Source organism: Hemitrygon akajei, chromosome 10, assembly GCF_048418815.1.
Source record: "Hemitrygon akajei chromosome 10, sHemAka1.3, whole genome shotgun sequence".
Lineage (NCBI taxonomy): Eukaryota > Metazoa > Chordata > Chondrichthyes > Myliobatiformes > Dasyatidae > Hemitrygon > Hemitrygon akajei.
In genome coordinates, this window is record NC_133133.1 from 19,156,783 (window position 1) to 19,170,915 (window position 14,133).

General features: G+C 45.6%; 1 protein-coding gene across 5 annotated transcripts in view; it reads right to left on the reverse strand.

The window, feature by feature from the left end:
- Positions 1-14,133, reverse strand: part of LOC140734198 (septin-6) — a 75,383-nt gene that overhangs the window by 27,332 nt on the left and 33,918 nt on the right. For all 5 annotated transcript variants that reach the window (XM_073057853.1, XM_073057857.1, XM_073057856.1 and 2 more), the window contains 2 exons: positions 3,255-3,450; positions 1,571-1,757 (listed from right to left, as the gene is read on the reverse strand). In XM_073057853.1, the coding sequence (XP_072913954.1) occupies positions 1,571-1,757; positions 3,255-3,450 (383 nt within the window). The remainder of the gene's footprint in view (positions 1-1,570; positions 1,758-3,254; positions 3,451-14,133) is intronic.

Sequence of the window (14,133 nt, forward strand, 5' to 3'; positions counted from 1 at the left end):
AGATTGAAAGTGTAGGTTGATAGTTTCTTAATTAGTAAGGTATTAAAGGTTACAAGAGGAAGCAGGAGAAAAGGGAAAACAAACCAGCCATGGTTGAATATCTGGAGCAGAACTTATAGGCCAAATGACCTAATTCTGCTCCTATGACTTACTGTCTAAAGCTTTCACCTGATTCATAGAGGCGAATCAATTAATAAAAAATTCTTAGGTCTATATCTTTGGTTGGTCCAATTTAACCTGACCAAGCACTGAAATACCCATAATTCTGAGTAATCTCAAAGAACCTCGAGAGTTGACAACAGTGCAAAATCAGAGGCATTTACACAGCAGCAGCCAATGCACATCCAAAATCAACGTGGGTGTGGGTAGGCGCTGAAGAGCATAGGGCAGTGGGAGGACACCACAAGTGTAACACCAAGCTTCTCAATTCCAGCCAGATGCCACACCCAATGACGTCACAGGATATCACTGCTAATGATGATGCCTCAGCACCAACACCCATCCCTAACCAAGGCAATAAAATTGTCTTTCATGACAGATTTAATGCAGAAGAATTAGGTTAAAAGCAGACAGCACAAACTTCAGTCAAGTCTTTGGCCTAGAATCTAAACCCTTTGATTACTTAGTTTGCAATCTTCAGCAACGAAACTCTTAAGACAGAACCTTCTGTAAAGCAAACTAACCCTGAAAGAATATGCGGGAAAATAAACTAGGAATTAAAGCAGATTGTTATTGTTTGAATTTGCTTGACAAGTATGGATTAGTGAAGTGCAGCACACACAGACAAATGAAAAACTGGATGAGAGTCGAAATATTTGTGAAATGTACAGAATATAAATCAGTCCAAGATCCACTTTTATACACAGCTAAGTTGTACTTCTCTTCTGATGATGTCCATGACTGCAATGACCCGTGAACTTTACCAAGACCTCAAGGGTGATGACCGACAACATCACTTGTATCTGGTCTGTCACCAACCCAGGGACACAAGCACAGGGATTGCTGTGCATCAGCTCCTGAGGCACAAACACACATGGCCAGTAAACCAGTTTAAGTGGCATTGAAGGGCACCAATTGAATTTACACACACCACAAAGGACTGCTGAGAGAAGTATCAGGGTCTCTCTTCCACCCATCAGAAATATTTATCAAAAGTGCTGCATACGTAGGGCTCTTAGCATTGTCAACAATCCCTCCCATCTGTCCAATTATCCATCAGGCAGGAGGTACCATAACATTGGGACAAGGATGGTTAGGATGGGAAACAGCTTCTTCCCAGCCATGAGACTACTGAACTCCTCTCACATTTTGTTTGTGTTGCTCTGGATTTCCAGCACCTCCAGAATGTTTTGAGCTTATCCACTTCAAGATGTGGAAGAGACCAGATTTCAAGCAAGAATTCTAGAGTTTTGTAGAGCAAGATGTAAGAATAGAGGAACCTTGCCAGTGGAGTGGACTCATGGAAAGAGGGCACAAGATTTAACGTTACTACTGCTGAGCACTTGCGCCGTTATGTTTACAAGACAGCATACTGCAAGCACAAAGGCGCCTGCTCCTGAGAACTCCTCACCTTGCTATCCAGTTTCTTCATGGTCACCAAATCAAGCGACTTGAGGGAATGGCCAGTGGGGGCGATGAAGTACAGGCAGACGTGGATACGGCTGTCATGGTAACTGTGTAGAGTACGTTTAATCTTCAGCTCCTCCTGTAGGTAGGCCTCGAACTGAGTGTCAATAAACTCAACGATAGACTTGTAGCTGCAGGGTAGAGAGAGCACAGCCTGTTAAAAAAAATCTCAGTGCAAACAAAGGAAAATTACGAAGAAACCTTTAGGCAGAAAAGAGATCTGGATAGACTGTATGAACTAAGTCAAATGCAATGGCCTATCAAAGAGGCAAAAATATTACCTACACTACTGCCATGTTGGAGACAAGCAAGCAACGTAGCAGAAGCTGGTAGTGGTTGGCAGGGCCAGAGTGGGGGGGGGGGTCTAATGTAATTTGGGGGGGGGAGGTACAAGTGACTAAATTACGAAGATGGTGTCATGGGAAGAAGAATTAAACAACATTTTGAGCCACCTCAGTACTTGACCCTAAAGCCCATCCCTTCAGCTTTCCAATCAGCACTCCTGCAAACTTCCATTTCTTTTGCAACACACACAAAACGCTGGAGGAACTCAACAGGTAGAGCAGCATCCATGGAAATGAACAGACAGTCAATGTTTTGAACCAAGATCCTTCTTCAGGACCGGAAAGGAAGGGGGAAGACACCAGAGTAAAAAGGTGGGTGGACGGGAAGGAGGATAGCCAGAAGGTAATGGGTGAAGCCAAGAGAGGCAGGAATCTGACAGGAGAGTGGATCATTGGAGAAAGGGAAGGAGGAGGGGACCCAGAGGTGGTGATAGACAGGTGAGAAGAGGTAAGGGGCCAGAGTGGGGAATAGGAGGGGAGGAGGAGATTTTTTTTTAAACCAAAAGGAGAAATCTATATTCATGCTATCAGGTGGGAGGCTACCCCGATGGAACATAAATGTGATTTCTTTCGTATTCTGTACCTTGCCTACAAGTCCAGTAATCTCTTTTTTTTTTACAAAAACAAAACTGTTTTATCTATTTGAGGCACTGTTTGCGAATCTCTTTTGGCCCTCGGAATTACTTCCACGGCCCGTTTTCAGTGCAGTTTGGAAGTTAGGTACCACTCTCCCTGGCTCTGCCAATATCACGCATTAGCTTCTGTGTGTTGTATTCACAGTGCATCATTGACAATCCATAAAGGCAACAGGTTCTTCAGATGTTGGAAATGTTGAGAAACAAATCTTGAAGTGGATTAGAAGGAGTCGGAAACACACACAGAATGCTGGAGGAGCACAGCAGGTCAGACAGCATCCATGGAGGGGAATGAACAGGCCAAGACCACTTCCACTTGTCACTGTTCAGCTTCTTGCTTCATCCCCCTCCCCTACCTACCTTCCCCCTCACCCGGTCTCACCTGTCACCTGCCAGCTTGTACTCATTCCTCTCCCACCTTCTTATTCAGGCTTCTGCCCCCTTCCTTTCCAGTCCTAACGAAGGGTCTCGGTCTGAAAAGTCGACTGTTCATTCCTATCCATCGATGCTGCCTGACCTCCTGGAGGTTCCTCCGACATTTCGTGCATGTTGCTCATCGTGAACCCAGTTCCCCACGGACTATACAAGGGACTTGATTTACTGTTTATCAGATTCAACATAGCAGAAGTACGAGAAAGTCGTTCCTGACCTTTCTTCCTTGTTAATCTGGTCCCCAAATCCCACGCTGTTCACGATGGAGAGCTTCAGTCGCACACTGCTTTCCTGCAGTTCGTAGCTGCTGGACTTTATGTGAACTCCAGGCTGATTGTGTGGGGCAGGATCGCCTTCGAACTTGGTGTTGAACAGGGTATCCATCAAGGTGGACTTTCCAAGACCAGTTTCACCTAAATGCATGGAAGAGTCAAAAGTATGAAATAAACACCATTACCCAGAGCAGGGCATTCTCAGTGACCGGTCAACCTAATCAGATCAGCAATTGGGGTTAGCATTGTCACACAAGCTGAGTAATACTGTGGTATTTCACATGGACAGACTGTTAACCCTTTAGACCACACAACAGATTTTAGAAAGGTTTGGGATGGCACAGTAAAAAGAGGTTAAGGATTAACTTTGTTACATGTACATTGAAACGTACAGTGAGATGTGCTGTACGTTGATTTCAGATATCGTACATAGCCTGCGGAGCATCACCATGGTTCACAGCACCATATTGCAACTGTCAAATCATCGAGGATTGTGCAAATGTCATCACTCTTCATAGCTCCCCCACCGCTTACTAATCCTAACCCGTGTACCTCTGAAATGTGCGAGGAAACCTGGAGGAAGCTCACAGGGTCAGGCAGGGATGTAGAAACTCCTCAGACCACGGCAGGAGTCGATCCTTAATCCTACAGTTAACGCACTGTGCCACCACACTGCCCCAACTGTGTAGCATAGTGGTTACCTTGACGCTAATGCAGTGCCGGCCAGCGGGGTTCAATTCTGCCCGTGTCTCGTCACAATTGTGTGGGTTTCCTCTGGGTGCTCTGGTTTCCTCCCAGATTCCAAAGGTGTACAGGTTCGTAGGTTAACTGGTCACTGGTGTGACTGGGTGGTGCAGGCTCGTTGGGCCGGAAGGGCCTGTAACCAAGCTGTATCTCTAAGCTAAATCACTTGTCATTTATGCAATTACAGTAATTCCCACACAAGCTGTACATTTTTGTTATTTGCTCCTCCCCACTTCCCCTTCAAAGGAGGAAATGGGTGTGGAGGGTAATACCCTGAGGCCTTAAAGACAAAACCAAAAGAGGGAGTTGAACAAGATGCTACAAACCACAGTTTACAAAGTCTGTGTTACCTAGGGGCATCCCTGAATTCAAAATGTGGGGATGTAGAATAGTGAAAAAACGACTTTGTCACAGCACAACATTTCCAGCCAAGACCCTTCATCTGTACTGATGAAGACTCGCAGCCTTTAATGCTGACTGCTCATTTCCCGCCATAGTCGCTGCCTGACCTGCCGAATTCCTCCAACATTTTGTGTGTTCTCAAAAGCAGTCGTCGCAGGCAAGGTATTCCCAAAGGCCTGTGGGAAAACTCCGCTAAAATTTACAGCTGTGAACATCTGACCATGAGAAACTGCACCCAGAGCAATTTATAAATACCATACAATTCTGAAAAGAGAATTTCTCCAAATAAACACAGCTTGTTGTGTGGTTTGGGACTATCAGAAGCAGAATCCTACTCTCTGAATTAAGAAACACACACAAAATGCTGGAGGAACTCAGCAGGCCAGGCAGCATCCATGGAAAGGAGTTCAGTTGACGTTTTGGGCCAAGACCCTTCGGTGGGACTGGAGTAAAATGTGATTAGGAATCCCCGATAGAGGAGTGACCACAATGAAGCATATCCTGAAACCATTCAAGAGCAAACTAATGCCTGCCATTGGAGTCTGTAAATAAATTTGAAGGCAGGGCATGAGTGTGAACTTCCTTAGGAGTTGCAGATTTAGTACGTCACCAAAGACTCTAGCTAGTTTCCACAGATGTACCTTGGACAGCATTCTGACTGGCTGGCTCACTGTCTGGTATGGAAGGGCCACTGCACAGGATTGGAAAAAGCTGCAGAGGGTTGTAGATTTGACCAGCTCCATCACGGGCACAAGCCTCCCATCATCCGAGAACGACTATGGAATCCAGGATTAAGTATATTCACCACCCAGGACACACACCCTTCTCGTTACTATCATCAGAAAGAAGGTACAGGAGCCTGAAGACACACACTCCATTTTCACAGCAGCGTCTTCCCCTCTGCCTTCCAATTTCTGAACTGTCCATGAACACCACCTCACTATTTTGCTCTTTTTGCACTATTACTTTTCAGATACACTTACTGAAACTCTTTTTTTTCTATGTTGCTCTATACTGCTGCTGCAAAACAACAAACTTCATGAGATACGTCAGTGATCGTAAACCCTACTCTGAAGCAGAGGGTGAGGAGGTAGCAGGCAAAGATGGGGTTTGGGGTGATAGAGGCTTTCAACAGGCCTCTATCAAATGTGCAGAGGTCACTCGAATGTGCAGAGGTGCAAAGGGACTTGAGTCCTTGTGCAGGTCTCCCTACTGGCCAAATTGCAGGATTGAGTCTGTGGTGAAGAAGGCAAATGCAATGTTAATGCTCATTTTAAGAGGATCAGGGTACAAGAGCAAGGATGTAATGCTGACGCTTCATAAGGCATTGGGCAGTCCTCTCGGAGTATTGCGAGCAACTATTGGGCCCTTTATCTAAGAAAAGATGTGCTGGTATACGAGGGTCCAGAGGAGGTTCATGAGAATAATCCAGCAGTGAAAGGGTTGAGGTATGAGGAGTGTTTGATGGCTTTCGGCCTGTACTTGTTAGAGTTTAGAAAAATGAGAGGAGATCTCAGTAAAACCAAATAATGAAAGGATTAGATGAAGTTGACAAGGAGAGGATGTTTCCTATAGTGGGGCAATCTAGGACCAGAGGGCACAGCCTCAGAATAGAAGAACATCCCTTTAGAACAGAGATGAGGAGGAATTTCTTTTGACAGAGGGAGGTGAATCTGTGGAATTCACAGCTGCAGACAGCTGTGGAGGCCAAGTCATTGGGTTTATATAAAGCAGAGGTTGAATAGTAAGGGTGACAGGGAGAAGGCAGGAGACTGGGGGTAAATCAGCCATGGTGGAAAGGGGGGGGGGGGTAGACTCGATGGTCTAATATACACCTGTATTTTATGGTTGAAATCATTAAGTGCGCACAGGTGCTGGTGTGGAAATTCATTTAGAGATACACCACAGTAACAGACCTTCCAGCCCAAGGAGCCTGTCCCACCCATTTACTCTACTAACATTTACATCTTTGGAATGTGGGAGGAAACACACAAGTCCCTTTGCACCTCTGCACATTCGAGTGACTGACAGCCTGTTGAAAGTCTCTATCACCACAAGCTCCATCTTTACCTGTTACCTCCTCACTCTCTGCTTCAGAATTGGGTTTATGATCATAGAAACATAGAAAACCTACAGCACATTACCCACAAAGCTGTGCCAAACATGTCCTTACCTTAGAAATTACCTAGGGTTACCCACAGCCCTCTATTTTTCTGAGCTCCATGTACCTAACCAGGAGTCTCTTAAAAGACCCTATCGTATCCGCCTCCACCACTGTTGCCGGCAGCCCATTCCATGCACTCACCACTCTCTGTGTAAAATTTACCTCCTCTGTATCTACTTCCAAGCACTTTAATACTGTGCCCTCTTGCGGCAGCCATTTCAGCCCTGGGGAAAAGCCTCTGACTATCCACATGATCAATGCCTCTCATCATCTTGTACATCTCTATCAGATCACCTCTCATCCTCTGTCACTCCAAACAGAAAAAGCCGAGTTCACTCAACCTATTCTCATAAGGCATGCTCCCCAATCCAGGCAACATCCTTGTAAATTTCCTCTGCACCCTTTCTATCGTTTCCACATCCTTCCTGTAGTGAGGCAACCAGAACTGAGCACAGTACTCCAAGTGGGGTCTGACCAGGTTCCTATATAGCTGCAACATTACCTCTCGGCTCTTAAAACTCAATCCCATGATTGATGAAGGCTAATGCCTTCTTGACCACAGAGTCAACCTGCACAGCAGCTTTGAGTGTCCTATGGACTCAGGCCCCAAGATCCCTCTGATCCTTCACACTGCCAAGAGTCTTACCATTAATGCTATACTCACTGACGTATCTCATGAAATTTGTTGTTTTGCAGGGGAGAACGTACAAACTCCTCACAGACAAGAGCAGAATTGAACACGGGTTGCTGGCACTCTGACTGCACTATCATACCATCTCAGCAATTATAGACTTCTCCAGTTTGCAATATTTTGGCTATACATGAGGGAAGAGGGGCCTTTGCACTGCCACATCTCCCCTACGAAAGCAATACACCTTGTGATAAACTGAAGTCAACTACAGTGTGCCAAATTGAGAGAAACAGACAGATCCTGGGACCCAACTGACCAATGAGACACAAGTCCCACGACAGGCCAAATGTCCACGTCCCAGTGGGAAACAAAGAACCATCAAGCTTATTATTAAACTACCATGGGCTCCACGCCAGAAACTTAGATGACAAACAAGATCAATCCCACACGGCAGGAGTCACAACAGTGCCTACTCTTCCATCTCCCTTTCCTCCACTGCCTGAGGGAACACATTTCCTTCAGTCGAACAGTTTCTACACAGCGCTTACTTGAAATCTTTCTGCAGAAACCAGTGCTGCCAAAACGAATTTAAAAAACAAGTCTAGGAGCCCAAGAAGATTGATAGCAGAACACAAGCTTCTGCAAACAGGCTGCCTGAATCATGTCACAGATGAATTCGCTGCTTCCAATGCAAATCCCACTCCATGGTCAGCCACAACGTTCACAGCAAACCACAATTTATGTTCGAAACTAAATGAATTAAGAGGAAAATTCCAGAGAAAAAAAGCCAACTGAAATCCAAATCAAAGCCAGATTACCCGAAGAACAATGTCAATTGAGAGGTGGGTGGGGTTTACGGTGAAATTTTCACAGCTGTGATGCATCAAGCCTGAATAACAAGAAGATGTTAATATTTTTATATAAACAGCTGCCAAGCATTTCTGCCAGTCTGCTTAAATTTAAACCACGTTCTTTAATTGCATCATGGATTAAAGAAAGGTTTCCATAACACTTTATAGTTCCAAACAGAACATTACAGAAACAAGAGATTCTGCAGATGCTGGAAATCCAGAGCAAGTCATAAGATGCTGGAGGAACTCAGCAGGTCAGGCAGCGTCCATGGAGAGGAATAAACAGTCAATGTCTCGGGCCTCGACTCTAATCGGGACATTAGAGTGTTTTACAGCCAATCAAATGCTCGCAGCACAGGTCATTTTGTGTAATTTAGTACACAGTTTGCCCACAGGAAGCCTCAACAAAAAGACAAATGACAAAAAAGCTGTCAAACTAGGCTGAAGATCAACCAAAATCGCAAAGAGAACTCCAGTTTCCTATTTTAAAACAGCTTCTCGGGATCCTTCACATCTGGTTGAGGGATTCAGTTTAATTTTCTTGCAAAACATAACATGGTGCTCCCTCCACACTGCGCAGGAATGCCAGCCTTCCCTTGGTCCACTACAACAGCCAGGAATTCCTGGTGGACAGCCAATTCATTTCAACTTCCTATTCCCACACTGACACATTTATCCACAGCCTCCTCTGTAGCCACAATGTCCACCTGGGCTGTCTCCAACATGATTGCATGAACATTGATTTCTCAGACCTCTAGTAACCACTCTCCTCTGTTTCTCCTCCCCACTGTTTTTTTTTGGTCTTTCTGGTCATCCCCTCACCTTTTCTCTTCATCTCCCATCCTCATGACCAGCCTATCTTCTCTATCTGCTTCCCTATCTTCTCCCCTTTCTTCCATGGTCTACTGCCCTTTCCTTTCAGATTCCTCCTTCAGCCCCTTTACCTCTTTCACTTACCACCTTCTCACTTCATCCCGCCTCCCACCTGGTCTCATCTATCACCTACCAGTTCGTACTCCTCTCCCCCCCGCCCCCCAAGTTATTCCAGCTTCTGCCCCCTCCCTTTCCAGTGCTGATGAAGGGTCTTGAGCTGAAACATCAACTGTTTATTCCCCTCAACCTGACTGAGTTCCTCAAGTATGTTGCATCTTAGGTGCATACTGCTATTATTTTACCTTGTTCTTCTTCAATGCACCGCGTAATGATCTGATCTGTTTGAACAGATAAGCTTTCCACTGTACAGTACCTCAAGACCAATCCAGTTCTGCACTATGCTGAAGTGCCGGCAAATAAACAAAGTAACCAAAAGTGACACACACAAAATGCTGGTGGAACACAGCAGGCCAGGCAGCATCTACGGGGAGAAGCACTGTCGACGTTTCGGGCCGAGACCCTTCGTTAGGTCTCGGCCCGAAATGTCGGCAGAGCTTCTTCCTATAGATGCTCCCTGGCCTGCTGTGTTCCACCAGCATTTTGCGTGTGTTGTTTGAATTTCCAGCATCTGCAGATTTCCTTGTGTTTGGTAACCAAAAGTGATGTTCTTCAGACAGCTTATGAAATTATTTCTTTTTACTTCTACTTCTTTCAAATTTGATTCAGTTACTATCGGTACCTGTGATTTACATCTTGGTGGTGTGTTTTTGGGCTGATTGAGTGATCTGCCACTTTGCTGTCTCCGAGGAAGTTCAGTGAGGTTTCAAGCGAAGTGTGTGGGCCTGAAGGCCAAGAAGCCTGGAGACAGGGCGCCGGCCCACGAACGACTCCACCTCGCTGATCGAAGCGTTGAGGAAGACTGAAAACCGAAGACGAGAGCGGGTTTTCAACACTGGCTGTCTGTGTGCAAACAGCCTCTCTCTCGCTGCTCCCAGAGGAAAGTGCCTGGGAGCCGCATTCAATTCATCTCCCTCTTGCTCGATGCTGCCGGAGTCTTGGGGAAGGTTTACTTGACGCAGCTTGTGGATCGGCTCTTTTTTTGTGGCTATTTTGTGCGATGTTGATGGGGACAGACCGTCTCTGCTGCCTGCAGCCAATGAACAACACAGCACTACATTGAACTAAATATTCCTGGACTGTTTCAATGACTGTATAGTTTGATGTTTTATGTTGTGTTTTTTTTCCGCTTGTTTTTCCTGTTTGCTTGATTTTTTTTTTTGCGTTTGGGAGTTTGATGTTTTTCTTTGAACAGGTTCCATGGTGTTTCTTTGTTTTGTGGCTGTCTGTGGGAATCTCAGGGCTGTGTACTGCATAAATACTTTGATAATAAATGTACTTTCAATCTTTGTTTCTGTACTCAAGGTTCCTGAATGGGACTTGAACTCTGAACCTTCTGAATCAAAGACAAGCATGCTGCCACACAGAATTCAGCTGACTCATGTTTTTCCAGTCTCTGGGACAAACAGGTAACAGCCTGTGAAGATTTGGCATCCAGGCATCTTCCATCTACTTTCCCAGACCTCTACTCACAACAGAGAACATTCACATACATTGGACCAAATCCATAGTTTCTCCTTGTATTTCTAAAACCCAAGATTCTGTTTCTTCTGAGAAAAAACTGGTTTCTTTTATTGTATGTAAACAGAGGCCCAAACACACTTCAGAGCAAGAAGATGGACAGATGGTAGAGACGGCTAATGAATACGTGGACCGAATAGCAAAGAGATGGTGGAGAAAGGTTTATTATTGGGCGCCAGCCGCACACACACACAGCCCGTTTGTGTTTGTCACTATGTTGCCACAAGGCACAGAGTGGCGCTTGTGTTCAAAGCCTGAAACCTTTCATAGGCTGCATTCAGCAACAAGGGGAATGGGGAAACTGGCCAATGAAAACCTAGATTGGGGAGGGGAGGGGGGAGCAACAAAAAAAAAAGCAACATCTCATTCTCTCTGGGTAACTTCCAATCTGACGACAATCTAGAGGAGGTAGCAAAGGTACTTAATGAATACTTTGCTTCAGTATTCACCGGGGTAAAGGACCTTAGCAATTCTGGTGATGACTTACAGTGAACTGAGTGTACAGACATTAAGAAAGAGGATGTGCTGGAGCTTTTGAAAGGTATTAAGTTAGATTTGTTGATGGGACCAGACGAGATATACCCCAGGCTACTGTGGGAAGCGAGGAAGGAGATTGCTAAATCTCTGGAGACTATCTTTGCATCATTAATAGGGACAGAAGTACCAGAGGATTGGAGGGTTGCAAATGTTGTCCCCTTCTTCCAGAAAGGGAGCAGAGATAACCCCAGGAAATTATAGAACAGTGAGTCTTTCTTCAGTGGTAGGCAAGTCGTTGGAGAAGATCCTGAGAGGCAGGATTTATGAGAACTTGGAGCGACATAATCTGATTAGGGATTGTCTGCATGGCTTTGTCAAAGGCAGGTTATGCCTTACGAACCTGATTGAATTATTTGAGGATGTGACAAAACACATTGATGAAGGTAGAGCAGTGGATGCAGTGTATATGGATTTCAGCAAGGCATTTGATAAGGTTCCCCATGTGAGACTCATTCAAAAAGTAAGGAGGCATGGGATCCAAGGAGATCTTGCTTTGTGGATCCAGATTGGCTTGACCACAGAAGGCAAAGGGTGTTTGTGGATGGTTTGTATGCTACATGGAGGATGGTCACCAGTTGTGTTCTGCAGAGATCTGTTCTGGGACCCCTCCTCTTTGTGATTTTTTTAAATATAAAAGACCTGGACGAAGTAGAAGGGTGGGTTAGTAAAGTTGCTGACAAAGTTTGGGGGTGTTGTGGATAGTGTGGAGGAGGGCTGTCAGAGGTTACAGCAGGACATAGATAGAATGCAGAACTGGGCTGAGAAGTGGCAGATGGACTTCAGCCCAGGTAAGTCAAATTTAAAGGCAGAATAGGTCTCCTGCCAGTATGGAAGATCAGTGACATCTTGGGGTCCATGTCCTTAGGACACTCAAAGCTGCTGCACAGGTTGACAGTGTTGTTAAGAAGGTATAAGCTGTTTTAGTCTTCATCAACTGTGGGATTGAGTTCAAGAACCATGAGGTAATGTTACAGCTATAAGAGACATTGGTCAGACCTCATTTGGAGTACTGTGTTCATTTCTGGTCAGGAAGGGTGTGGAAACCATTGAAAGGGTGCAGAGGAGATTTACAAGGATGTTGCCTGGATTGGAGAGTGTGCCTTATGAGAATAGGTTGAGTAAACTTGGCCTTTTCTCCTTGGAGTGAAGGAGGATGAGAAATGACCAGATGATGTACAAGATGATGAGAGGCATTGATTGTGTGAATAGCCAGAGGCTTTTCCCCAGGGCTGAAATGGCTAACACAAGGGCGCATAGATAGAAGGTGCTTAGCGATAGATAAAAGAGGGATGTCAGAGGCAAGTTTTTCCACACAGGGAGTGGTGGGTGTATGGAATGGACTGCCAGCAATGGTGGTGGAGGCGGATACAATTGGGTCTTTTAAGAGACTTAGATAGGTACACAGAGCTTAGAAAAAGAGGGCTATGCGGTAGGGTAATTCCAAGCAGTTTCTAGAGTAGGTTACATGGTCAGCACACAGTGTGGGCTGAAGGGCCTGTAATGTGTTGTAGATTTCTGTGAACATTGACTTCTCCATCTTCTGGTTATTTCACCCCTCTTCCCCTTCTCTTTTTCTATTCCCCATTCTGGGTCCCCCTCTTACCCCCTTCTTTCTCCTCACCTGCCTATCACCACCTTCTGGTCTCACTCTTTCCCTTTCTTTCCTGGTCCACTCTCCTCTCCTATCAGATTCCTCCTTCTACAGCCCCTCACCCATCACTTTTTGCCCCTTACTTCATCCCCTCTCCTAGTCCCACCCATCACCCACCAGCTGCTATTCCTTCCTCCGCCACTCATTCTGGCTTCTTCCCCCTTTTCTTTCCTGGTGAAAGGTCTCGGCCCCAAACGCTGCCTCTTTATTCCTCACGGGAGATGCCGAGTTTCTCCAGCTGCTGTGGATTCTGAGCATCTGCCGAGTCTCGTGGCTGAAAAAGGTGGAAAGCCAGAGACAACGGTGTCGGGCATTCGAGTCACAAATCAGAGCAGCCAGGGGTTCAGCTAATGAATCTTAATTTAGAAAGGGCAAAAACAGGGCAGACTAAATTGCATTCTAAATGAATGATGAATTAGAGAGTCACTTGTTTGATGGGGCAGTCAACCAGCTCTACCCACACTGAAGCCACTGTAAATATCTCAGTTCCTGGAAGCTGTCCAGCCGCAGAAGGACAAGGAATGGGCAGCACTGCCAGACTGATCTACAATCCTGTCGCATCCAGCTACTGGAGCGGAGACACAGGAGCCATTTCAGATACACCAGGTAATAAATCCTCTGGGATTGCCAGTGAATAGATTGACGGTGAAGTCCTTGCCCGGTCAGAGTGCTCCATTCGTCTCCGTCAGCTAACGCTCAGAGTATAATGAATATGAATGTGTTGCCCCGAGTTAACCAACTGCATTAGTCACAGAGAGTCACTGCCCTCGAGTGTTTGGTAGCAGAGGTCAGAGGTAAACACTCTCCGTTGCCAATCAACACAACCCCGGCAGTAGCTTACTGAGCTGGTTTCAACCAGATTGAACACAAGGACACCTTTTAATCACAGGGTGCAAGAATGTTTATCAAATTCAGGTCTACTGTCATTCAAGCATACACATAAATACATGTTCTTCCAAGCTGGCGTACACAATACAGCTCATATAACTCACACGCAACACACAAATTAACAATGTACATTTACAACACAAAAAGTAAACAGTATAATATTCCTGACACTTCATGTGTGATGAGACCTGGGTGGGGGCAGGGAGTTCAGTAGACTCACAGCCCGAGGGAGGAAGCCGTTTGCCATTCTAACAGTTCTGTCCTGTCTGATGGTAGGGAGTCAAAAACATTGTTGTTATGGAAACAAGTTTCACGCACAACCCTTAACAGCTCAAGATTAACCCTCGACCTTGGAGGTACAAGCTAAGCTCGTCGGAGAATGCTACACAAAGTAGTGGATACGGCCCAGTCCACAAGTGAAACTTTCCCCCTCCACTGAGCACGT